Source organism: Onychostoma macrolepis, chromosome 08 (genome assembly GCF_012432095.1).
Source record: "Onychostoma macrolepis isolate SWU-2019 chromosome 08, ASM1243209v1, whole genome shotgun sequence".
NCBI classification, from domain to species: Eukaryota; Metazoa; Chordata; class Actinopteri; order Cypriniformes; family Cyprinidae; genus Onychostoma; species Onychostoma macrolepis.
Genome location: NC_081162.1, coordinates 24,412,500 through 24,439,128, shown reverse-complemented (window position 1 = coordinate 24,439,128; position 26,629 = coordinate 24,412,500). Strand labels below are relative to the sequence as shown.

The 26,629-nt window shown below is 35.5% G+C and overlaps 2 protein-coding genes across 6 annotated transcripts in view; both read left to right on the top strand.

The window, feature by feature from the left end:
• The window catches only part of ccdc120a (coiled-coil domain containing 120a), a 50,308-nt gene extending 46,918 nt beyond the window's left edge, over positions 1-3,390 (top strand). For all 4 annotated transcript variants that reach the window (XM_058785266.1, XM_058785265.1, XM_058785268.1 and 1 more), the window contains one exon: positions 164-3,390. In XM_058785266.1, the coding sequence (XP_058641249.1) occupies positions 164-269 (106 nt within the window). In that variant the 3' untranslated portion in view covers positions 270-3,390. The remainder of the gene's footprint in view (positions 1-163) is intronic.
• A 3,690-nt stretch (positions 3,391-7,080) lies between these two features.
• Positions 7,081-26,629, top strand: part of abcd1 (ATP-binding cassette, sub-family D (ALD), member 1) — a 19,668-nt gene continuing 119 nt past the window's right edge. Inside the window, exons 1-11 of one of the 2 annotated variants that reach the window (XM_058785057.1) lie at positions 7,081-9,053; positions 10,653-10,833; positions 11,604-11,746; positions 12,147-12,318; positions 13,330-13,424; positions 15,990-16,135; positions 19,964-20,109; positions 20,874-20,958; positions 21,568-21,693; positions 23,051-23,398; positions 23,480-26,629. The exon at positions 23,480-26,629 is cut by the window's right edge and continues 119 nt beyond it. In XM_058785057.1, coding sequence (XP_058641040.1) covers positions 8,130-9,053; positions 10,653-10,833; positions 11,604-11,746; positions 12,147-12,318; positions 13,330-13,424; positions 15,990-16,135; positions 19,964-20,109; positions 20,874-20,958; positions 21,568-21,693; positions 23,051-23,360 — 2,328 coding nt within the window. In that variant the 5' untranslated portion in view covers positions 7,081-8,129 and the 3' untranslated portion in view covers positions 23,361-23,398; positions 23,480-26,629. Of the gene's footprint in view, positions 9,054-10,652; positions 10,834-11,603; positions 11,747-12,146; positions 12,319-13,329; positions 13,425-15,989; positions 16,136-19,963; positions 20,110-20,873; positions 20,959-21,567; positions 21,694-23,050 lie in introns of both variants that reach the window. The other variant, XM_058785056.1, reaches the window with a different exon arrangement.

The following is a 26,629-nucleotide window of genomic DNA, read 5'->3' as shown; positions in this document are numbered from 1 at the left end:
GCTTAGCTTATCAGTGGTGACTATGTCAAGATGATATCCATATGGCAGAAATGTACAGTAAAATTCATGCAGTTAGTTAAAGACATGTATTCAAACAGACGGTGAACACTATTAACTGCAATGTTATCTGATTTTGTGGCCTCTTCTTTCTTGTCACTTATAGGTCGATGGAGCTTTCTTTGTACCAAGATACCTTTTCATCTCAGATGCAGGACATGACACTTAAAGAGAGCAGTAATGACAGACCCACGCCAGGCACGCTGGTCTGACGCGCAAACCATCAATCTAACATTCATGCAAACACAAAGAGACTACAGCAAACACCAGCTTACGTGTGTATAGAATGGCAGACTGCCAAAATGAACTATTAAAAAGACATTTTGCTTAGAATGGAAGAATTCTGATCCTTGTTATACTAACATATGCTAAGTATACTTGTACTCAAGACCCTTTTCAGCATGAAATCAAGCTGTCTTCTAGTTTCACATCATCTCTGGGTTCCTGCAGACTTCTTATGATAGTTTCCCTTTTAATCAGCAAAAGTAGTAGCAATCTCTGGCAAAAGAGACAATATGTCAGCACATTCCTATTAGTAAACAATGTGAGTTTATTCTATCAAACTATTTCCTATTTACTATGGATTTGTCACAAAAAGTATACAAAGAGTTCTTGTTGTTCATGAGAATCCAGTATCGGTCGCTGGTGAGACCTTCTACAAGTAGTACTGGACGTGTAAGGAAACCCTTTGAAAAAGAATCAGGATCTTCTCAATGTTTTTATGGAAATATTTCTATGCAAATTACAATCAAGAAGACTGTGTTGAGACAAAATTAATAATTTGAGTTTTGGTTTTGTCATTCAGAGTAGCAATTTTAAAATATTTAGCCAAATCTTATACTTTGATGGACTGTTATACAGTCAGGGACACGCAGTATTTCATGAAATGTATACTTCCGTTAGTATCTTTGTTACTAAATCACAACGTGGAGGAGTATAAATGTGCTTGTTCAGGATGATGATAATAAGAATGGCACAAAGGTCGCTGTGCGGCTCAAACAACATCTTTATCTGTATCACTCGTATTTATGATGCTTTCTTCCTCAGGCTGTAATTATATACCAGTATTAATATACACAGTCACAAAGAAAACAGAAATTTACTGGTAGAATAATACAAATAAATAGAATAAATGACACTTGATGTATTCAAAAAATTGCATTTCTACAAAAATGAAACCAGAATGAAAGGTGGAATCTCGTGAAACCTGTCAAGAACACATTTCACTCCAAAATCACAAGAAAATTATGTTTTAAAAATGTTTTATGTTTATTAAAAAAGGAAATCAGTAGCATTATGACATTTTCATGACAAGAAAAAGCACTTCTCATTACTGTAAGAGAAGAAAATAATCATTAATGGATTTAAGGATCAGCGTACTATTTGTTTTGCTAGATTTATTCTGATTTAAAAAAGAATCCTTTCTGGACAGGATGAATTTTAATTACTGTAATAAAAATATAATGTGCATGATCACTAAGAATAATGAGAAATATAAAAATGCCCAAAAGCAAAACAACTGGATGCATTATGATAATGAGAACTGAGGGAAATCATGTCAAAATGCATAATAATAATAATAATAATAGGTCTTAAAAATAGGCTTCATTTTATTTAGGGAGGAGATCGTTTAAAAATACTGTGAAAATATTATCATTGTTTTTTTTTTTTCAAAGGTCTCATAATAAAAATAGGCCTGTTTTATTTAGGGAAAATATTGTTTCAAAAAATACTATAAAAATATAATCGTATTTTTCTTTTGACTTTGTGGTGAAATAGATCAGGAATTTATATGAATGACCACTAGGAGGAGCCCCATGATCTGTTTTGAGGGGGTTCTGGATCCATTCAAATCAGCAGCATCCACTGCAGATGCATGAAAAGCGTCCTGCCAGGTGCAGTGCTTGTCGCAAGAATCACCAGCTTCTTGTGTATAGCGCCTTAATTGCAATTGTTCATTGTTTTTCCTATCGGACAGACTGCAGATGTCAATATTTACTGTATGTTTCAGTAATTAGATTGCATGAAATGAAAAGGATTAATTAACCAAATCAGGACTTTGGCAAGACTAGTAATTTTCCCGCGCCTTCCTTTAGAATTCATTTGAATTGTGATACTCAGAATGTGGCGTTGCCTACTAATGCCAGGATGCCAACCTTTGACCATTGTGCCTAGCAAATGTGCCGGAGAAGACTTGTAGAAACAATGACGTATTTCTCACAGCCAGATTAAATAAAGAATTAGGCTTCCGCTTATAAACTACCGATTTTATTCTCTCTTTACGACTGAAAAAAACATTTGGATTGCTGGCTAATCCACTCTTAATAGTAGTAGTCTGCTATGTTTCTTAGTGTTAGTGCTCCCTTCAGAAAAAAACCTCGATGTACCAATGCATGCGGGTATCTGTTCTTCTTTATTCCTTCTCTATGGTTCCCTGATTTTTATTTGGTTCACTGTGTTATCATTATGTAGGCAACTTGATGTAGGTCTTGAAAAGCTTCTACATGTCAGATGCCTTCACCATGAATATATCTGTAGAATATAACACTGAGAGTTGAATTTACTGAAGCAATCTAAACTTTCTCAGATACTTTGTCACCAAATGCTGCCGTGCTTGTCTCAGGACTACACTGAAAGCTGCTTTGATTGTGGTCTGTCCATTTGAATCAACACCACTGATGCATGGAAGTGTCTTTAGTAGAAATAACTTTTCTTTTCCTATTTTTTATTTTGATTTGATTAAAAACACCCGAGAGATGATTGAGAAGGTTGCAGAACGTGTATGATGCTTGTAAAAGCTTGCTGAGGACATTTAAGGTTATCTATTTCAAATGTTTTGAAAGATCATGTTGCACTCACGTGAAACACGATTATGTTGATAACACAGAAAACTATCAGATAATGATCTAAAGGACGATGAATATGAAGGATAACAGCCTTTTATTTTTGATTAAAGACTTAATAGCTGTTGATTCAAACTGAAGGCAAATAAAACCAATGAAGAATGTCATATCTGTTTTGCTTTCATGGTACCAAATGTTACAACTTGTTGAAGATGTTCCCTACATGTTTTGGACACTATTGAAGATTTTATTTCCCCAGTTTCAATTTTAAAATTCCTTTTCCGAAACCTCTTTATTTGCTGTTGCCCTGCTCATATGTTTGATCACTTTTGGAAGAAACCTTTCCAACTGTATATAGGCTAATTTGCTGTTTTCTCTTTGGTTTTCAACATTTTATATCTCTATTAAAAATTAAAAAAAAATAAAAAAAATTCTAATGAAAAACTAAGACTGTACAAAGTTTGTTTTTAATAAAGTGTTTTTGGTCATATGTAGTCGTCTGTGTTATTTAAAATGGCCTACATGTACTGACTGGATGACTGAAAGGTCTAGATTCAAGGGTGTAGGTTTGATTTTGGCATTGGTGGGGACATTTGTTTCCTGCTAGCTAAATTTCACGTACATAAACAAAAATCTTGCTCTAAACCTCTCTTTTCTTTATTTAAAGTTGACTTTATCTAGAAAAGTATATGGAAACTATCAAATAATTAACCATGGTTTTGCTACATGGTTTTTTGTGGTTATACAAAAAATAAAAAACATGGTTACTTCACTTTTACTGTAGTAAATCCACGGTTAATTTTTTTTCTTAAGGGATCGGTATTTGTGTGATTCTTTCTTTTTCTTTTTTTTTCTTTGTTTTTTTTTATAACTGTACTGCCTTAATGGTTTGATGTTTTGTACTGTTTTTAATAATAAAAAATAAAAAAAATCAGAAAAAAAGTCCCGATCTGAATTAAAAGATTCACGAACCTGCTTCGAAGTCCGATCTAAATCAAATGATTCACAATCCATGCTCTGTAGTCCCGATTTGAATAATGATTTGTGAACCATATCATTTCAGATTGGGACTTCGGAGCATGGATCACATGGATCATTCAAGTTGCACAAAGGATTAGCTCCAAAGTTCCATTTTGAATTAAATGATTTGCGATACACGCTCCGAAGTCCTGATCTGAATCAAGTTATTCGCAATACACAAAGTTCCGATTGACATCAAATGATTCGTGAACCTGCTCCGAAGTCCCAATCTAAATCAAATGATTTGCAAACCCGCATCGAATTAGGCTAAATGATTTGAACCTGCTCTGAAGTCCTGATCTAAATCTAATGTTTCGCGAACCTGCTCCGAAGTCACACCCTACGTTTCATTGGGAAGGGCTCATCCCTATATGCTCTAATCCCTTCAAAGGGTTTACCCTCAGGATTGTGAGAGCTTCGAAGGGATTAGGGGTTGTGCCACCCTTTGCAGCAACAACTGCAATCAAGTGTTTGCGATAACTGGCAATGAGTCTTTCACAAGGCCCACTCTTCTTTGCAGAATTGTTTTAATTTAGCCACATTGGAAGGTTTTCAAGCATGAATGGACTGTTTAAGGTCATGCCACAGCATCTCAATCGGAATTAAGTCCAGACTTTGACTTGGCCACTCCAAAACCTTAATTTTGTTTTTCTTGAGCCATTCAGAGGTGGATTTGCTGGTGTGTTTGAGATCATTGTCCTGCTGCATAACTCAAGTGTGCTTGAGCTTGAGGTCACAAACCGATGGCCGGACATTCTCCTTCAGGATTTTCTGATAGAGAGCAGAATTCATGGTTCCATCAATTATGGCAAGTCATCCAGGTTCTGAAGCTGCAAAGCAGCCTCAGACCATCACACTACCACCATGTTTGACTGTTGGTATGATGTTCTTTTTATGAAATGCTGTGTTGGTTTTACGCCAGATGTAACGGGACACACACCTTCCAAAAAGTTCAACTTTTGTCGCATCAGTCCATAGAATATTTGCCCTAAAGTCTTGGGGATAATTAAGATATTTTTTGGCAAATGTGAGACGAGCCTTTGTGTTCTTTTTGGTCAGCAATGGCTTTTGCCTTGGAACTCTCCCATGGATGCTGTTTTTGTCCAGTCTCTTTCTTATTGTTGAATCATGAACACTGACCTTAATTGAGGCAAGTGAGGTCTGCAGTTCTTTAGATGTTGTTCTGGGTTCTTTTATGACCTCCTGGATGAGTCGTCTTTGTGCTCTTGGAGTAATTTTGGTAGGCAGGCCACTCCTGGGAAGGTTCACCACTGTTCCAAGTTTTCTCCATTTGTGGATAATGGCTCTGACCATGGTTTGCTGGAGTCCCAAAGCCTTAGAAATGGCTTTATAACCCTTTCCAGACTGATACATGTCAACTATTTTGTTTCTCATTTGTTCTTGAATTTCTTTAGATTGCGGCATGATGTGTTGCTCTTTAAGCATGCTTCACTTTGTCAGACAGGTTCTATTTAAGTGATTTCTGGCAGTAATTAGGCCTGGGTGTGGCTAGTGAAATTTAACTCGGCTTTCTAAATTAATGTGGTTATTACAGTTCTTTCATGATTTAACAGGAGGGGGGAATTAATTTTTCATGTGGAGGAGGTAGGTTTGGACAGCTTTTTTCCCTTAATAGGGTAGAGTGGGGGAAAACGCCCCCGTAAGGACTATGTAATTTGTTTTCTGTGAAACAAAAGATGTGTTCTGAAAAGCTATCATAGTTTTAGTGACAATGACATAAATTATAAACAAAGTATGAAAAATGTCCAGAGTTTTCATATTATTAGATTTTTAACAAAAATTTAACCAAGGGGGCCTTTTATCCCACCTATGGGGTAAAACGCCCTCATGGGTGGGGTAAAATGCCCCCCAGTCTGACAAAGCAATTTGCTTTAAACATTTACAGCAAAGTACAGGCAGTTTTAGCTTAAAATGAAAAAGAATATAATCAATAATTATGAATTACAAAATTATAATAGCCTATTTGAAACATTTTGTTAGCTGATGCTAACTGGCTAGCTAACTAGCTACCTGATGCTAACTTGAGGTAATTTTTAAATATAAAATCCAATTTTTTTTTATTCAACCAACTAGTTAGATTACATTTGATTTGATGTTCAGATCAGAATAACTACAGTAATTGCCCATTGCCCCCTGGGGGCGTTTTACCCCACAGACTATGTTTGAGAAAAAAACAAATGTCATTCTGAAAATATAATTAGCCTATATTTTTATTAAATAACACATACTCCCTATCTACAGGCCTTACTGTTCTCACATCATATATAACTGTGATGTTCTACAAAGCAACAAGCTTTAAAATGCTTTTTTTTTTTTCCTTACTGCTGAAAATTAGATCATTTAGGCTACTGTGAAATTTTCTCTTCGGTACATCACCAGTGTAAGCGTTAAAACTTCTATCACTCTTGTCAACGTAGTCACAATAAAAATTTAGCTATCTTGATATTATCTTGTGGTTATTTTGGGAAAAACAGTAGGGGGGCGTTTTTACACCATGGGGGCGTTTCCCCCCGATCTACCCTAAATGAAATCATCATGTTGAAAACTGCATGTTGTATTTACTTGCATTACCTTTGTGTAATATAAACATTTGTTTGATGATCTGAATCTTTTAAGTGTGACACATTAAAAAAATAAATACAAAAACCTTTTTACGGCACTGTAGGCTATGTACTTCAGCTGTTCACGCCCATGTAGCTATATGCGTCCTTTTCAAGCGTATTTCTTTAACTTCTCAGGTGTAGCCTGACCTATTTCAGATGCGGCCGAAATTACAACAACAATGGTTACATATTTAAATGTTTGATCAAAATAGTTTCTGGACAATTAAGTAGTCGTTAGCGTCCCTACAAAATTCTACGCCCGAGTTTATTCAGCCCATGATGAAATAAATTGTTTAATAAACATTAAGTAGTATTACCAGCTGAGTAAGTATTGCCATCATTTATTAATATTGTATTATGTAGTATCATATTAATAAATGTTTTCTGCATTTATTGTTACCATCTTTGGCGACATTGTGTTACCTGCAGTCGTGCCAAAGCTGTAAAGTGAATTGAATTATCAGATAGATAGATATCATACAACAATAGATCTTGCCACAATAAAACTAACAACGCCAATAACAAGGGAAAACGCTAGTGGTGATGATGACAACAGTCGTGTGTGACTTTTGTAATATGTGGCATGAGTGAGTAATGTCCGTGTTTACTCCACCTATCGGCGCAGTTTACTGTGATTATACCGAGACCCGGTGAGCCTGATGGATTTACGCCTGGACTCAGACATACACCGGCGGCTATTATTCTGCATTCGGACCGTTTATTGAGTTAAATGACAGGGACTGCATGTGCTCGAGGCTGTCATATTTCCGATCTGCTGCGAAAATGACCTTTACGTGGATCAAAACAGACGGAAAGTTGGACGGAGGAAGTTGAAGTAAAGTGAATATATTAGCCAGCAGCGCTAGCAGCGCGGCTCAAACGACACTTATTTGATATTTACATGCTGTTTGATTCAATATAGGGGAGATGTAAACATGTAAATAGTGTTTAATATAGTTTTTGTGTCACCCCGCTGTTTGTTTCTTGCTCTTAAGTTTATTAGCTTGACTTGCTAGCTGTCATTTGAACTACCTCTGAAGTCAGAACATGTTGTTTGCCAGTTTATTTACAACTTTCAGTATATTTTACGTTAGTTCACTTACAAAATATTAACGTTTAACACTTTCAACTTTATCGTATAAACAAACATTTCCCACAGAAATCGTTTAGAGGTGATCTGTCATAACATTAAAGTGTCAACTGTCTCAGATGTTTCTCCTTTAAAACTCCTTAGCAGAAACAAATATAAACACGAATGAGACTGTTGACATACAGTTACAGGCCTTAGGCTCGGATTGTTTGTTAGAATGAGAAATATTTGAGTTTATTTCTCTTCTGAAACTTAGAGGTGAAGCTTGTGGGATTTCAGGGTCAATTTAACATAATTACATACAACTGTGCATTTAATCTCATTGCTGTTTCTGAAACTTTTGAGATTTACATGTTAGACATGCTGTCAGTTTGCTGAAATCACATTTATATTAGTTTACATGAATAGACGTCCATATAGCTGTGTACATTAGCAACCTGCTTTTCGATAACTTTCATTTTGAATGATCTCAGTATTGATAAGCTACAAAGAAAAATGTCTGTGTACTCAAAACTGCCCTCCGAGCTGAAGAAACCCCTTGTGAGAAACACCATTGTCCTCCTTGTTGCGCTATATGGGGCGAAAAAACTTTCCCCGTACGTATATGGCAAGCTCAAGGGAAGGACTAGTAAACAGGTTAAAGGCACCGACCTGGTTACCGCCAGTGGAGAAGGCCAAGAAGTGGAAGTTGCAAAGAAAAAGAAAAGCTCCCCGGCTGTGAACCGCGAATTCTTCGAGAGGTTGATTTGTCTCTTGAAAATCCTCTTTCCTCGGCTTTTCTGCAAAGAACTCGGCCTGCTCGGTTTCCACTCTCTAGCTCTCATTTCACGCACCTTTCTCTCCATCTATGTAGCCAATTTGGATGGGCAAATAGTGAAAACCATTGTGAAGAAAGACCCCAGGGCGTTTGTGGTTGAGTTAACCAAATGGCTGCTCATCGCCATTCCCGCCACGTTTGTGAACAGTGCCATCCGTTACCTGGAAGGTCAGCTGACCCTTGCATTTCGCACCCGATTGGTCACCCATGCCTACATGATGTATTTCAGTGATCAGACGTATTACCGTGTAAGCAACATGGATGGCAGGCTGGCGAACCCTGATCAGTCTTTGACTGAAGATGTGGTGATGTTCGCTGGCTCTGTGGCTCATCTGTACTCAAACCTGACCAAGCCTATCCTCGATGTAGTGGTGACCTGTTACACGCTCATTAAAACAGCTGAGTCGAAAGGTGCCAACACCACATGGCCCTCCATCATAGCTGGCATTGTGGTGGCACTTACTGCCAAGATTCTGAGAGCGTTCTCGCCCCGCTTTGGTAAGCTGGTGGCCGAAGAAGCCAGGAGGAAAGGCGACCTGAGATACATGCATTCACGTATCATCGCCAATTCAGAGGAGATCGCCTTCTATGGAGGACATAAGGTAAGTTTTCTGTCACCATTTACTCAGCTTTGTGTCTTTCCAAATGTGTATGACTTTGTAACACAAAAGGAGATGCTCATGCTGCTCTTTTTCAAACTGTGAAAACAGACAGTGACCAGCAGCAATCAAGGACCAAAATGTGAAGTTGTTCAGTGAATACATTTCAATCTGCTTCTCACACAAAGCTATCTTGTAGCTTCAAAGCATTTAAAATATAATTTTTTGTGGTGCTTTCTTGATTTTCAAACTGTTGGCCACATTAAAAATATATATTATTAGTAAATATATATTATTTTTTATTTTATTATTATTGTTTATCTTAATATTTTTTATTTTAGGCCTATATTTTATATTGTGTTAGCTTAAGATATTAATTAAATGTTAATGCATTGTATTTATTTTTTAACAGATTTAACTAATGTAATATTATTGTCTTATACGACTTAATATTATATTAATTATATAATATTATATTATTAATACATAATTATATAAAATAGAATTTTTATATAAATATAATTGGCTTTCTTGCTGGGGTTGTGTAGAATAATATTAATTGTAAAAGTGTTAAACAAACACATGCATTTCCAGCTTTAATTACTTCTTTAGACTTTACTACACTGACAATATAAAGGTCTATTATTCAATTAAGTATACACTACCGTTTAAAAGTTTTGGATTAGTAAGATTTTTGGATTTGAAAGAAATTAATGCTTTTATTTAGCAAGGATGCATTAAATTGATCAAAAGTGGGAAAATTATTTATTATATAATTTAACATTAAATAAATAATGATAATAATAATTATATAATTATAAATAATAATAATAAATAATATATTTATAATTTAAGAAGAATTTATGTCACAAAAGATTTCTATTTCAAATAAACGGTTTTCTATTTAACGTTATATTCTTCAAAAAAATCCTAAAAAATTTATCAGTGTTTTCACAAAAATATTAAGCAGCACAGCTGTTTTCAACATTGACCTTTTTTTTCATGTATGTTCTATGAAAGTGATATACTGCAGGTTTGTGGGTGAGGGTAAGTAAATGATGACAGAAATTTCATTTATGGGTGAATTATCCCTTTAAGACTAAAACAGGTGTTTGAGGTCATTTTGCTCATGTGTCCCAATGACAAAGCAAATGTCCCTGCTGAACAAACAGTGCCCCATGCCTGCAATGGGAAATGTTCCCGAACTTCACAGTCATATGGCCAGAGAAATTGTTCATAGAGAGAGGTCATGTGATGTGTCTGAATACAAAGAAGGCCCCGGAATTGGGGCAAAAGTCTGTATTCGCCTCTTTCACCCGAGGCCTACACTTACACACACTGCACTTAACTCTCTTTAACCTACATCATGATTTTAATACGCTCTGATGTTATGCTTAAAAATATATGTTTCTTATAAAAACCAAAAAGTTCTGAAATGACATTATCTTGAATCAAGAAGCCTGATTGGACACTTTATTATCGGAAACCAACCTGTGTGTGAGCTTGCGTGTTCCTCAACTTGATGCTATCTTGTTGCCTGTGTATCTGCGTGTATGCGTGTCTGCGTGTGTGTTTGCGTGCCTGCGTCTGTGCCCTGCGCAGATCGAGATGCTGCAGCTGCAGCGGAGCTACACGGCACTGTCCGAGCAGATTAACCTGATCCTGTTCAAGAGGCTGTGGTATGTCATGCTGGAACAGTTCCTGATGAAATATCTCTGGAGCGCATCTGGCCTGGTCATGGTCGCCGTGCCCATCATCACTGCCACCGGATACTCTAAATATGGTATGGATTCATTTATGATTATCTGTAGTTCCTGTTCTTCTCTCTGCGTCTGTGGCTCCAGACGTTTTGGCTGTGTGATTGTTTCAGTCTAAAACTTCTTTGGACATCCATGAGCGTGTGTTGATATGGTGTTTTGTTTTGTACCTGATGTTCGCTTGTATAGTAGCATTTAAAGTTTGGGGTCAGTAAGATTTTTTTAATGTTTTTGAAATTCTATTGTGCTCACCAAGGCTGCATTTGTTTATTTGATTAAAAAATATAGTAAAAACTGTAATATTGTGAAATATTTGTATAATTGAAAATGGCTCTTTTGTTTTTTAAGTATATATTAAAATGTAATATTCCTGTGATGCAAAGCTGAATTTTCAGCATCATTACTCCAGTCTTCAGTGTCACATGATCCTTCAGAAATCATTCTGATTTGCTGCTCAAGAGACATTTATTATTATCAATGTTGAAAATAATAGTGCTGCTTTTTTGTGGAAACATTTTTTACAGGATTATTTACTGAATAGAAAATTAAAAAGAACAGCATTTATTTGAAATAGAAACATTTTGTAACACTATAAATGTCTTTACTGTCACTTTTCAATTTAATGTGTTAGTATTAATTTTTCATTTATTATTATTATTTTTTTTTTTTACTGACCCCATACTGCTCTCCATAATACAAGATCTCTAAAATGTGATAGACGTGTTCGCTGCTCTTTCACCTTTATTATATTTATTGATATTTTCCTCACAGTCTTGTTCTTGTGACATTCATTCAGATTCAGAGGATGTAAAACAGGCAGCCCTGGGGATGAAGGAGGAGGACTTGGTGAGTGAACGCACACAGGCCTTCACCACGGCCCGGAACCTTCTGAACGCCGCAGCTGATGCAGTGGAGAGGATCATGGTCTCCTACAAAGAAGTGAGATGCATTTCACCTACTTAACTTCACAAAAAGTGCTTTCAAATCTAGATTTTGTCAGCAAAAGAACAAACTAAGCATAATATATGAACAAATAAATACTAAACATTTACAGAGAAAATGTCTTGAGTTGTCCTATTTTAAATCAGTAAACCTAAACAATTTTAAATAACCAACCACAGTTTGCTTTTTGTGTTTGATGTTCAGGGGCAGGTACACTGAGTATCAGCCAGTAATCTATCAACCTTATGTCATGTAAATGTAGCAAACCTAAACACTGTGCATTCAACTCCCAGTAAATCGTTCCCTGCTATTTCCTGACTAGTCATTGCAGTCAAAGCCATTGCTTATACAAGGTTTCATTTGTAAATGTGGCTAAAAAGTACTGATCTCATCACAGGTCACAGAACTGGCTGGATATACGGCTCGTGTGTATGAGATGTTCGAGGTGTTTGAGGATGTGCGTGTCGGAGTGTACCGTCGTTCGGCCTCAGAGGTGAAACCAGAAGAGACGGGGGCGGCAGGGAAGATAAAACACGGCATGAGAGTGGAGGGACCGCTGCAGATCAGAGGTCTGATCAAGTTTATTTTTATCTGTTTTAGTTGTGTATTTTGTAGGTGTCATAGCTGTACTATCTACAGCTTCAGAAAGTATGTATACTTTGGATAGTAAAGCAATTTTCTATATGCAGGAAATATGCAGACGGCTTACTGCATTTGGGGAAATATATCCTATACAGTCAGTGCATACTGCTTGGAATAATGTATCCCACAATGCAATGTGCTCAACTTTCTTCCATATCCAGTGTGGCTAGTAAACTAGAAGCAATTTAAAATGTGATTTAGATTTTTATGTTTTTCATTATTTGATTGGTCTTCAAAAAGTGGGCAAAAAAATTGGTTTTAATTTCAAGGCATTAACTGGACTCCACTCGCTGAATTAAATAAGGTCATGTAACAACATTATAGCATACTACAGTTTAAACACTTACAGGTGCATACTTTATTAAAGTGCACTACCGTTCAAAAGATTGGGGTCAGTAAGATTTTTTTTTTTAAGAAAAATTTTGCAAGCACACATTAAATTGATCAAAAGTAACAGTAAATACATTTATAATATCACAAAAGAGTTCTATTTTAAATAAATAAATAAATGAATACTGTCCTTTTGAACTTTATATTCAACCTGAAAAGAATCCTAAAAAAATGAACCACCGGTTACACAACAATATTAAGCAGCACAACTGTTTTCAACATTGATAATCATAATAAAAGTTTCTTGAGCACTAAATCAGCATATCAGAATGATTTCTGAAGGATCATGTGACACTGAAGACTGGAGTAATGATGCTGGAAATTCAGCTTTGATCACAGAAATAAATTACATTTTAAAATATAGTCAAATAGAAATATAATATTACGATTTTTACTGTATTTTTGATCAAATAAATGCAGCCTTGGTGAGCATAAGAAATATTTTTAAATATCAGATTCCAAACTTTTGAACAATACATAGTAATCATTATGTTTATATATTATACTGAACATTTTCATGAAGTAACTGTCTTGTCATGTTTGTTTAGGTAAGGTGATTGATGTGGAACAGGGCATCAGATGTGAAAACCTGCCCATAATAACTCCTACAGGGGATGTGGTGGTTTCCAGCCTTAACATACAGGTAAATTCCCGTCTTAAACCCTTCTTGAGTCATTTTAATTTAGAATCTAATTTCACCAGTGCAAAATTGGCATGCTGGTGTAGTAGGCATTGCATTCTTGTTACATCCAACTAAAACCGCTCTCCATCTTCCAGCTAAGGAGACTGTATATTAAATTATTTCTATCACTCTGCTGCAATATCTTGTGCTCATGCAGAGTAAATGAGTCAGTGGTCTGATGCAACATGCTGTTCTTTGCATGATTTATGCACATGTGAAGTGTGAATATGTCAATGAGGCTGTTATCTGTTCTTATTTCTCTAGCCTAGTTCTGTGAGTACTTCACTGATAATACAGCATTGCTAATCAGTGCTGACCTTTTGATAGTTTAAAGTGGGTTTAGGAGAAGATATATTATGAGACCTCCGTGGAGAATTTGTATTTAATTATTTTGCTCATTCACTCTTACTGTGGCAATTTTTGCTTGCATCACCAGTTATTTTACATTAGCTTATCTTTATGGAATATTTGAATTAAGTTTCCCCGCCTGTGCGCTGGTGAGAGATATAGTCAATTATTCTGTACAGTCCAAAACATGTTGGCAGGACTTAAAGCCGTAAACTTTAAAGCTAGCAAGATAAGTGCAGAAAAATATGTGGAGATTTTCCTTTGATATATTCTCACCACGGCTGTTTATTATCCACATGTTTTAGATAACGCCTGCAGAGCTGATAAATCGATAGTTGACTGACATAGCATGGACATGTGTAGGTGTGTTTTTTTTTTGCATCAGGTTAATATTTAAGGAAAATTACACTTAAACTGGTCACTTTTCTTAAACAATTTTAATAAACTTTCATCTTTTTGCAGTTTTGTAGACCTGTGGATTAAAGAAATACAAATATATTAATATATATTATAATTTATATCATAGTTAATGTTATATTTAAATGAAACTTTTAAAAAATCATTTTTTTTTGCTTGAAATAAAATAAACATTGTCTAAAATAAATTGAAATATAATTTTTTTTTATTTCATCTAGTTTCCAAGGCAGCATTTTCATTTTAATTGAGTTGAACTTAATGTACTAAAATAATTTAAACTGCTAAAATAAAACTTAAATAAAACTAAAATAAAAAACTAACAAAACAACTCGGGCATATATAAAATAAACAAAAACTACTGAAAATGACAAGAAGACAAACTAAATTAAATGAAAATGGAAAATATAAAATTATAAACATAAAATAAAATATTAATTGAAATGCTATATATAATGCTATTTAATTTGAATTCTAAAATATATAATTGATATAATATACTGTATTAAATCTTTCTATAATATAAATTAGATTATAATTTCTAATATAGATTTATTTATTAGAAATCAAACAACTAAGTGACCTTAAATTTATAATAATGTAAACTGATCAGTATTAAAATGCCTGTATGCACCTGTTGTGAATCCGGGGGAAATTGGGCTCAAAATTCCTATGCACATCGCTACGCAACTTACATACAATTATTATATTATGAGACCAATTGTTTGTCTGTTAAATTTACTATTTCAGTGAGTATCTTCTCTTGAATGCGCTAGTTATGAATGCAGCGCATGCTTTCTGTGCACACATTTCTTGAGTCTGAATTGAGTATTTGCTCCCTTATGATTAATTCATGTTTCCTGCTAAATTCTGAGAAATGGGTCATGAGTACCATAGTGTGACCCCCCTGTGGTCTGCCCCGGACAATGTGCTGATTATATTCCGGTCGCGCGTTGGTGTGCTCTTAGGGTTTCCACAACAGCGCCTCGATTTGCAGGGGCGGCATGCTGCTAATACCCTCTCATGGCCCTGATGTCGCAGTCATGCGGTGCGCTCATGACACAATGAACATTACCCACAATGCTTTCTCACATCGGTTTTGCAGCCAAAAGCAGCCAAGCCAAGAGGTAGAAAGCACGGTAGACTATGATGTCAACGATAAAACCTATCACGGAGGCCAGATGGAATGTGGCGTTGCTTTGAGGTTGTTACATTTTCGGATGAACTGCTCCTTTAAGGTTAATTTGTCAGCTCTCTCCGGTTAAATCTGCACTTTGCTGCCAGACAGCCATCAGAATAGACTAAAGTCACTCAACCAGCTTGCCTCTATACTTAGTATTATCATTAACGCCGCTTCCAGATGTTTTGAACCCAGATGATTCACATTGGTTCGGTGTTGTGTTGAAGGTCTTTTAATAGTAATTGACGCTCTAGCAGGAAGCCGTGCTGGTGTATTTATGTGTGTCTGGTGAATGGATGGCTTTAGCATAATGACAGGGTGTAGAGAGGGAGCGATCTGTTTTTCTCAGTATGTTGTTCTGCAGAGAGGCCTTTGAAAACCATCAAGCGTTTCCCATCACAGTGGCTCCTTTTAACCCTGTGGCTTTACTGAATTTGTAAACACATTTAGCTGTTTCCCGTGGTTTGTCCCTCTGTGCATCTTTCTCTTCTCTCTCTGTGGGGGGTGTTACGCCATCCGCTGCATGTATGTTCGTTCGTGTGTCTTTAGTAACATGTTGGGGGATGTTGGGTCTTTTTCTCCAGGTTGATGAAGGCATGCATCTGCTGATCACGGGCCCCAACGGTTGTGGAAAAAGCTCTCTGTTCAGAATCCTGAGCGGCCTCTGGCCCGTCTACAGCGGAGTGCTTTACAAGCCATCACCCGAGCACATGTTTTACATACCTCAAAGGTACTGACTGCACTCTGTGACCTAAAAAGTATGCACTAAACTGGTGAAGAGAAGGTATATGCTTTGGAGTGTGTAGTAAGTAGGGCTAGATTTTATGTCTGGGGTTTATCGTATCAAATGATATGTAAAATGAAGTTCATAAATATCCAGTGTTGGGCAAGCTACTTGGAAAATGTAATGAGATAAGCTAACAGTTGCTCTTCTTTAAATGAAGCTTCACTACTAAAGCTACAGCCCTGGGAAATGTAGAAAGCTAAGCTATAGCAACATGGCAAAAGTAGTTTACTACATCTAAGCTATTTTTTTAAAAATTAATTTTTATATTGAACCAACATCATGCCAAGTCAATGCTCTCTCAGTGATCAATAAAACTGTCAGTCAAGCAGATAGACAGGCATAATAGTTCAGGCCAATTGTTTATTCAACAACTGTTCCAAACCAATTTGGCAACAAAAATCAGTATCATGTACAGGGCCGGATTTACCTCAAATTGTGACATAGGCAAAATAAATTGTTGCTGTCGGGTCGGAAACCTCCTATTGGTAGTTGGTATTGTGGCTTTATTTTATACAGATACATTTATATAAATGGTAACACTTCACAATAAGGTTCATTAGTTAACATTAGTTAACTAATGTAGTTAACGTGAACTAAGAATGAACAATACTTCTGCAGCATTTATTAATGTTAATTTCAACATTTACTAACGCATTATTAAAATCAAAAGTTGTTTGTTAACATTTGTTAATGCACTGTGAACTAACATGAACTACCAATGAACGACTGTATTTTCATTAACTAACATTAACAAAGATGAATAAATACTGTAATAAATGTATTTTAATGTAATACTGGAATATATGTATTTTATACATTGTATACTCATGATGGTTAATACATTAGCTAACATTAATGAAATCTTATTGTATAGTGTTACCATATAGATGTATAGGCCTACAGATAGGCTATGTTTATTTGCATCGTTGCATGTGCCATTATATTAATATTAACATTTCACCAAAATCAAGTTCAAATACGAAGCTTTTGACCAGCGAATGTTTTTTTTTTCTGACTCGTGTTCCGTTTTCCCCAGTTTTCTGTCATTATGAGTTTTTTTCTGTTATTTGGCCAAAGTATCATATTATAAAGGATTCAGCGCTTGCACGAGCTATTTGGCTGTGACTTGACAACAAATGCTAGACTAAGAAACTCTTCTCCGCTCCTCAAATACAAAAAAAATACAAAAAACATTAGCCTTTATAAATAGTGTTTTTTGAGTAAAGAAAACGCTGTACTTATTCAATCAACAATTTTATTTACCTTCAGACTGCAAATAAGCTGAGATGCTTCATTCACGAGAGGGGTGCGCATTTTGGAGCGTCTCAGCTTATTTAAGTCTCTTTAAGACAAGTCATGTCACTCGGCGGCCATCTTTGAAACGCCTCTCGGGCATGCAAGTGCAGCTTCTATCTCTTTGAATGGGGAAACATCAAATTCTCCAAAACTGTTCACTAAGCTTAAGATTAAATTTCATATTTGAAATCACCAAAGAAATCTGACAACAACTGTATCATAAATGTTGTTTCTTTTGCTCAAATAGCATTATAAAAAGCTTATTTTTCAGGCTAGACCAGCCAGTGCGCATGCGCAGTCCTAAGCACACGTCACAGAACGCTGACTGTTTCTATAGCAACCGAGACTTCTAACGACAGCTGCAGTGACGCGCTGACTTTACCGATTAGGGATTGGCTCTTTCATTCAGAAGGCGGGGCTTCCTGCGATTGATCGGCCATATTGAGCGTTGCATTTTTCCCCATTCAAAACTATACAACGTGGCACGTCTTGGGTATTCTATAGTCTTTGTTCAGGATCAGTGATCCTTTAGCTGTTATATTTCCGATTTGAGCATGAGCTTCTGAATGCTTTGGATAATGTAGCTTTTGTTGACGCTACCGCACTACTTACAGCTTAGCTACTGAAAAGCTATTTGATTCAGAAAACAGCGACGCTACTGCCAATCACTGTAAATATCAAAATGATTTTAATGCATTGTCAAGTTGCCATCAAGTTGCCATTAATTTTTTGTGACTTGCAGCAGATGAAGCTTTTTATACTTCAGTAGCAAAATTTCAGTGAATTGATTCAAAATCTGATTCAGTGAATTGCTTGCATCATCACTTAGTGTGCATTTTTGTGCATTAAAATGTTTTTTTATCATTATTTCATTTAATGGGTAGTATTGTTATTTATATTATTATATTATAAATCATTTTATATTATTTTGTTTAAGATTTTATATATATATATATATATATATATATATATATATATATATATATATATATATATATATATATATATATATATATATATATATATATATATATATATATATATATATATATATTGTTTTTGTTCAGAAGGAAAAACTTGCCTTCGTTATTTAGTGAAATGTAACCTACATTTCATGGTTTTAGCTGAAGGATGTAACCAATTTGATAGTTTAAACATATTTAATAATTCTGTAATTACATAGTTTTGTGAATCAGAATTAGGAGGGCCAAATCATTTTGGATAAATAATACCAAATTTTCATGAATAGGGACCAAATGAAAATCTAGTCATTTAAAAACAATATCCATTTTGGAGCAAATGCATTTAAAAATGTTGAATGTAATCAAAAACACAGAAAAACTGAACTTAAAAATATCAATCATTTTTGCTGCGAAAGGGTATGTCAGTATTGGGAAACACCACAAATGTCATAAACTTGTGCTGATGGATACCACAGATCTCTTTGTCATGTTAAAGTTAACGGCTGGCTAAATTGAGTTATTATTCAGTTTTTGGTTTCATAAACACAACATAGCAGCTTCACCCTTGCGTTTTTTTTGCAAAAGAATCAAACAAACAAACAAAAAAATATTGCATGACCACAGAATTTTAAAACCAATATGTCATCCAGGTACCTTTGATGTGTTTTTGTCATTGTAGTATGATTTTGAGATGAGCTTATCTTTATCTTGCATGCCAATAGTGTGCAATAGTGATCAGGTTATGATTGTAGAAGGCTGTTGATTTCTCTTTGTTGAGGTTCAGGCCCCAGTACTGAGATGCAGTCGGCTGGATTTTGTTTTAGAATTAAGATCAATTAGAAGGCAGAGACGTGGGTGTGCGTGCATGTGTTTATTTCCATTTCCCACGCCATGCCAGGTTAATTAGCGCTGATGAGTGTGCTGATTAAAAAGAGGAGCACAATCCAAAAGCAGTCAGCACATATGGTGCTCCTGTGACTGCGTTACATGTCGGCTTCATTACAAACCCAACAGGAGTACAGCATCGCTCCGTGCTCATGATCACACAACGGGATGTGTCCAACATCATTTTGAACCAGCAGCTGCTTGTCATTTGGCCCACTTGCAGTTCACCGAATGTCTCTGTATATCAGGACTGTTAAAGAGAAAAAAGATCTTTCAACTGCTTTTTAAAAGATATGCCTAATGCACAATGATTTTGAGTAGACTACATTTTTAAACACTTCAACCCATTTTGCCTTAGTTTGATGAGAATTATTAATGCAAAATGTGAAACACAGAGGATAGATGGATAAATAGATCAAACGAGACATACAGTGAAAATACAGTTACATACACTGTGAGAAATATTAGTGTTATTCAGAAGTAATATCTTTTCATCAACAGAATCCTGCTATTTTAATCCACTAAAAAAAGATGTGGACTCAGGTTTCCTTTGAACTCATCTGGAACAAAGAGAACTAGATGATAAAATCCCAGGATTTTGGATTCATTGTTTTTCTTCTCTTTTCAGGCCTTATATGTCGGTAGGAACGCTGAGAGATCAGGTCATCTATCCTCACTCTGTTCAGGAGATGCAGGAGATAGATATCACTGACCAGCAGCTGGAGGACATCCTCAAAACTGTGAACCTCTGCTACATCCTGGAGAGAGAAGGAGGTAAGAGACGTCACAGGAACGTCTTCAGATATTCTCTTCAATCACGGGATGGGAATTTTTACAAACTATATATATAATTTTTTTTTTTTTTCTGTGGTGAGATTGGAAACAACTACTCTAACTATGAACGTTTAGGATGGAGTCAGTAAGATTTGATTTTTTTTTTTTTTTTTTTTTTGAAAAAATGAATACATTTGCTTGACAGCGTTGCATTAAATTGTTCAGAAGCAACAGTAAAGACATGTATAATGTTACATAAGACTTCTTTCAAATAAATAGAATACATGTTTTATTAAGTATCCAGCACAACTGTTTTCAACATTGATAATAATAAGAAAAGTTTCTTGAGCATTATTAGAATGATTTCTGAAGGATCATGTGACACTGAAGACTGGAGTAATGATGCTGAAAATTCAGCTTTGCATCACAGGAATAAATTACAGTTTAAAATATATTCAAATTGAAAAAGTTATAAGAGACTTATTTCAAAAACATGAAAAATCTTATCGACCTCAAACTTTTGAACGGTAGTGCACACAATCTGATAAATGAATGTTTATTTTCACCAGTGTTGCGGGATAAAAGCAAGCACAGCACATTTAATGTACTGGATGTAAAGTGTCGAACTAACAGAATTTTTTAGATAAAATATTAATAGCATGTAATTAATAATGCATGTTTAAATGATTCAGTAATATGGAAGAAGCAAAACTGCATTAAACATACATTATTGTCAGTATTTAAGCATTATTTAATACTGTCAGGTTGGGATGCAGTGAGCGACTGGAAGGATGTGTTGTCTGGAGGAGAGAAGCAGCGGATGGGCATGGCCAGGATGTTTTACCATAAGTACATCTGTTCTTTTTGACTGACATTTTATTAAATATGGCACACACGTATCACTTTCAGATGATATTATGAGGCAGAGGCATATATAATGGAAGTACCATTTTTTTTACCCCATAGTCAATGCTGGACTTGCGTCTATTGGAATCCAATTTAATTTTAGTTAAGAATCAGGGATGTTACTGGGATATTTTTTTTTAGCAATGATCTTTCAGTTGCTTGAGATAATTGGTAGAATGACTTCCTTTGTCTAAAATAAAAAAAATAACACTTTGAAGATGCTAAGTTATGATACAGCTGCTCATGGTTTCCTTAAAGCCACTGAAGTGATAAATATTCAATTACTGAACGTTATTAGCATTTAACTGGATTCAGTGGGTGTTTTTTGGAATCTATACAGCTCACTTTGCATTTGAAGCGAGCAGCTGCTTTAGGGGAGATTATTGGAGAACCACTGAGATATTTATTAATGGGGAAGGGAAAAAAAAAAACCAAGTCAGAATATAAAAAATTAAACAATTCGACTGCCAACTATTGCTTTTAAGTCTGCTTTAAAAGTCCCCAACAACTTGTGTGTTTAAAGCTGATAAATCTCTGGTTTATCTCTAACAGGCCTCAATACGCCCTCCTGGATGAGTGCACGAGTGCTGTGAGTATTGATGTGGAGGGCAAAATCTTTGAAGCTGCAAAGGATGCTGGGATTGCTCTTCTCTCTATTACACACCGTCCTTCTCTCTGGTGGGTTTTCAATCGTATGAAAATGAAGAGCAGTTCTTTTATTGCTAGTGGGGAAATAAAGTGTATTTATGTTCATTCAGGAACTAAGCACTGAATCATAAACACATAAGATTAAAGGGTTCATATGATGGAAAACAGGATTTTTCTTGCTTTTTTGATGTTGAAGTTTGATGTGCTATGTAGCCATACTGTAATATTCACAACACCCAGACCACCCAGACTAGTTATCCAACAAAGCTGCAGTAATGGGTTGTTGAAGGTGCTGAATACTGTAGCATAAAATCACAAATAGGTGGCCTGAGAGAAAACACCTGTCTCTGTGATCGCAATAGGCAAAATAAAGAATCAGGGGAGCGGCCCACGCTTTTTTAGTCAATCGGAAAACTAGCCACAATGAATCATGTTATGCCTTTGGGTCATGGAGAAAGGGTGTGTGGAAGTTAGCAAGTGAATCGTTCCAGCGATCATCGTGACGTTGCATTCATGAACACATTAACACATTTATTTAAGAAAATAAACCTTCTATTCATCAAGGACACATTAAATTGATCAAATATGACAGTAAAGACCTTTATAATGTTACAAAGATTTCAGTTTTGAAATAAATGCCTTTTTTTTTTTTTTACTTTTTGTTCATCAAAGAACCCTGAAAGAAATGTATCACATTTTCCAGAAAAATATATGAACTGTTATCAACATGATACTTGTGCACCAATTCTGAATCACATTAGAATGATTTCAATAGGATCATGTGAGTAATTGCTACTGAAAAATCAGGTTTGCATCACAGGAATAAATTGCATTTTAAAATATATTCAAATTAAAACGAATTACTTTTATTTGTAATAATATTTCATCATTTTACTGCTTTTACTGTATTTTTGATCAAATAAATGCAGCCTCGGTGAGCAGAAGAGTCAAAAACCTTTCAGAAATCTTAATGACCCTGATCTTTTGAATAGTAATGCATATCTATATCAAAATCTGTTTTTGACCAGTTGGTTTTACCCAGATAAATGAAGATGTGAATTATGCTGTTATCCAGAAGTTTGCATAGACTTCTTAAAAATATTCATATAAACGGCATGTTTAATTTCAAGGGTACAAGAGAGGGTGCAAAAAAACTAAATTACGATAAATTATGATTGCAAGAAACCTGGATTATCCTTATAAGTGAAATAAATAACAATAAACTTTAGAAGTGCAAAACTTTCCAGAAATTCAGGGAGAAGCCCATATGAGGACACAGCACAGCTTTAAACATGGTTTTATCCTGAGGTTTCTCTAGTAGTGTCTCTGTGTTACTTTCAAATCAGTAAGAATGACACACCTTGTCCTGAACTTCCTCTGTTGACAGGAAGTACCACTCCCACCTGCTGCAGTTTGATGGCGAGGGCGGCTGGCGCTTTGAAAAGCTGGACGCCTCCACACGTATTTCCCTGCAGGACGAGAAGCTCCGGCTCGAGACCCAGCTCTCGGGAATTCCCAAGATGCAGCAGCGGCTGGCAGAGCTGTGCCGCATTCTGGGGGAGGACAGCAGTCTGCCGAACCCAGGGGAAGTGGAGGAGGACGACGGGATGGAGGGAGAGAGGGAGCAACAGAAGGAGGGGGAGGAGAATGAGAGAGATGTGGTATCTGGTGGAAAAGGGAAAGACCTTATGGAGTGATTTTGCAGACAGATGAATGGATGCATTCAAGGATGCAGGTGTGAGCGCATGTGTGTGTGTGCATATATCTGCCCACATATGTTTTAGATGCATGCATTGACTTAATGTGTCTCTAATAGGTTTGGGAATCAAGAACTTAATCAGGACCAGTTCCTTTTTAAAGAAATAGCACAGCGGGAATCGTTTTAAGGATGTTTGGTTCTGTTAACGGTTCTAGAGTGCGTGCATTCCACCAAGGATTCAGAAGAAACACTGCAATAAAATATGCAAAACAGATGAACATATCAGAGCCACCTTGAACCACCTTTGCCGTTGTTATGATGATCAACGCGCATCTTATTTTTTGTTAACTTGCGTGAGAATCAGCAATCAACGGTTGAGTGTGTAATTGTCGATTTCCATGATTTAAAAGACAGCAATAACCTTTTCTTTTTCACAGACTTTGATTACATTTAGTGAGTCATTCAAAACTGAATTCAGGATGTTAACCCTTGTGCTGTAAAATGCTTTACCTAATTTGCTGTTCCTGGTCAAAAATGACTAGCCTTTTTGAAAAATTTCACCAGGTCTTGGATTTAATCTTTTAGTCAACTTGTTTTCTTTCAATCAGCACAGATTTTGTATATCTTTTTGGAACTGATTGATCTGAGCTCAGTTGAAAGCATTATTTGTGGATAATTTTAGAAACTAAGGTGCATAAACTCAGATCAAGAAGGCCTATAATCAATCATTTCCAAAAAGAAATATAAAACCTGTGCTACTTGAAAGAAATCAAGTTGATTATATTGAATCCAATATTTGGTGATAATGTAGCATAATGAGAAATTTATTCATGAACAATTTTCTTGTAGGCTGGTGATTTTTGACTGGGAACACCACAAGTGTAACAGATTTGAATGTAAGGAAGTTGCATTAAAATGATTTGAAATTTAGAATTTCAAGAAATAAATGTAGCTGTCGTTTTTGCCTAGAAATTGTGAAGAAAGTTTGGAAAAAATGTTTATTTTTGTAGGTTTAAAACCCTCGCGGACAGAAAATGAATGATAGATAGAAAAATTACATCAAGTTGAAATACATGGTATAAATTTAGGTGAGATAAAGGAGCAGATCAAATGAAAACAGTTGAACCTGTTGTTTTTTATCCAAAAATTGCATAAAATAAATTATTTCTGATTTGTCACTATTGAAATCTCATTTCATAATTTGACAACAGGCTTCTGTGGGTAGTGAATGCAGTACAGTTGTTTTCCAATCATTATCCATCCTGTTTCAAAATGACTAAAAGAACCATTAACAGAAGCATTGAGGAATCAGATTCCCATCTTTAGTCTCTAGAGAGAAAACGCACAGTGAACACTTCAAAGCTTTTGTTAGCTGTACAAAGACAATGCAGGTAGTGCGTGTGTGTGTGTGTGTGTGTGTGTGTGTGTTTGTTTATGTAGTACTCAAGACTGGGTGTGTTTTGGAGGGGGTGGGAGACAGCTGCCAACTCCACCAGGTGCGGTCGTTGATGAAAGCACCTATGAAAGCTGTTCCTCTTGCTCGTTATCGCTGTTCTCTGAAGAATTCTCTGGAAATCTGCGGGACCCAGGCGTCGTGTGCGTCTGTGCGTATGTCTTTAGGGAAAGGGTGACAAGTTGAGTTTGGGCTCTGCTGTTTTGTATCAGTTCAGCGGTGGTATTTTCAAACTTCTAAGGAGTTGCCATGAATGCTGTAGTTCAAATCCGTGCCATGTTTTAACGTAAAATCAAAAAGGAGATATTTGTCCACACTGTGGATGATAAGCGTCTTTGTTTTTATCCAATACTAATAGATATTTGACCGCACATGAATGCTGTGTACATGTCTATGGGAATATCCCAATAGGATGTTGTAAACATCTTTTCCGTGATAATGTGCAAGTAATTGTGGTCAATGAGAAATGGCACATTGTAAAATGTAGCTTTTATTCTTTAAACTATCAGCAAGAAGCTATGGAAGCTTGTTTGCACCACAGGATAACTTTTTTTTTTTTTTTTTAATAATTGCAAATTTTTATTTTACAATTCTGATTTGTTTTCTTGCAGTTCTGAGAAAAAAGTTAGACGTGCAAGATGTTAAATCAGAATTGCAAGATAGAGACAATTCTAGAAAGAAAAGTCAGAATTGTGGGATATAAACTCAATTCTGAAAAGTGAGATACACTTGCAATCGTGAAAAGAAATCAAAATTGGGAGTTGTAAACTCAGAATTGAAAGAAAATGTCTGAACTGTAAGATGTAAACTCGCAGGAAAAAATGTGAAATCGCAATTAATTAACTTTTAATAAACTTATTTCTGAAATGATGAATCTGAATTGTGAAAAATAAGCTTGCAATTGTCAGAATAATGAGTTGTAAACTCCAATTCCAAAGGAAAAAAAGCCAGAATTGAGATTATTATGAGACAATTATGAGATATAAATCCATAATTCTAAGAAAAAAGCCTGATATGTGAGATACTTGTATTTTTTTTTTTTATTCTGTGGTGGAAATGAGCTTCCATGAGAAGCACCTTAGAAGGAAACTTTTTCCATTCAAATTAAACTTTTCTTTTATCTTCATAAGACATACTTCATCTCTAATTATGTCCATTAGAGGACATAATGTTTTCTAATAATTCAACTTCCATGCTCCAATTTTGTACAAAAAGCCGGAGGGTAGATCTGATATGACTTTTTAGAAATGAAAAACAAGGGCTTGATTCTGTTGGTATGAGCGCAGGGCCTGAAGGAGCGCCCATAGACACATGATGATTAAATCAGTACTGATTTAGCCCAAGGTGATGCCGTCTGATATGTGCATTGTGTTAGTTGTAGGGTGATGACCACTAGAGTTAATCTGAACATTAACGAGACTTCTTCCAGCGGAGACATTTCTTTAAAGTGTCCTTAGAATTTCAATCTTTTATGTAACATTTCAAAGTGCTTTTGTTCTGTTGTCGTGTGTTGACTTCAGAAGGTCAGTCACTTGAAAGATGTTTGACAATTGTAACATTTAATTACTGCTTTAAAAGAAATTTCCATTCAAAAGAAAAATCTGTCCACAATATTTGTATGACATTGAATTTCATAATGGCTGTATTTCTTACTAAAATATTTAATGTGAGATTTTTGCACACATAATGCACAGATGATTTTGTATCTTGAATCACAAATTGATTATATTTTCATTGTAATGATTATTTGTAAGGCATTTCAAACTAATATTTTACCTTTGCTAACGCAAACTATTTTGTATTGTGTTTTCTTT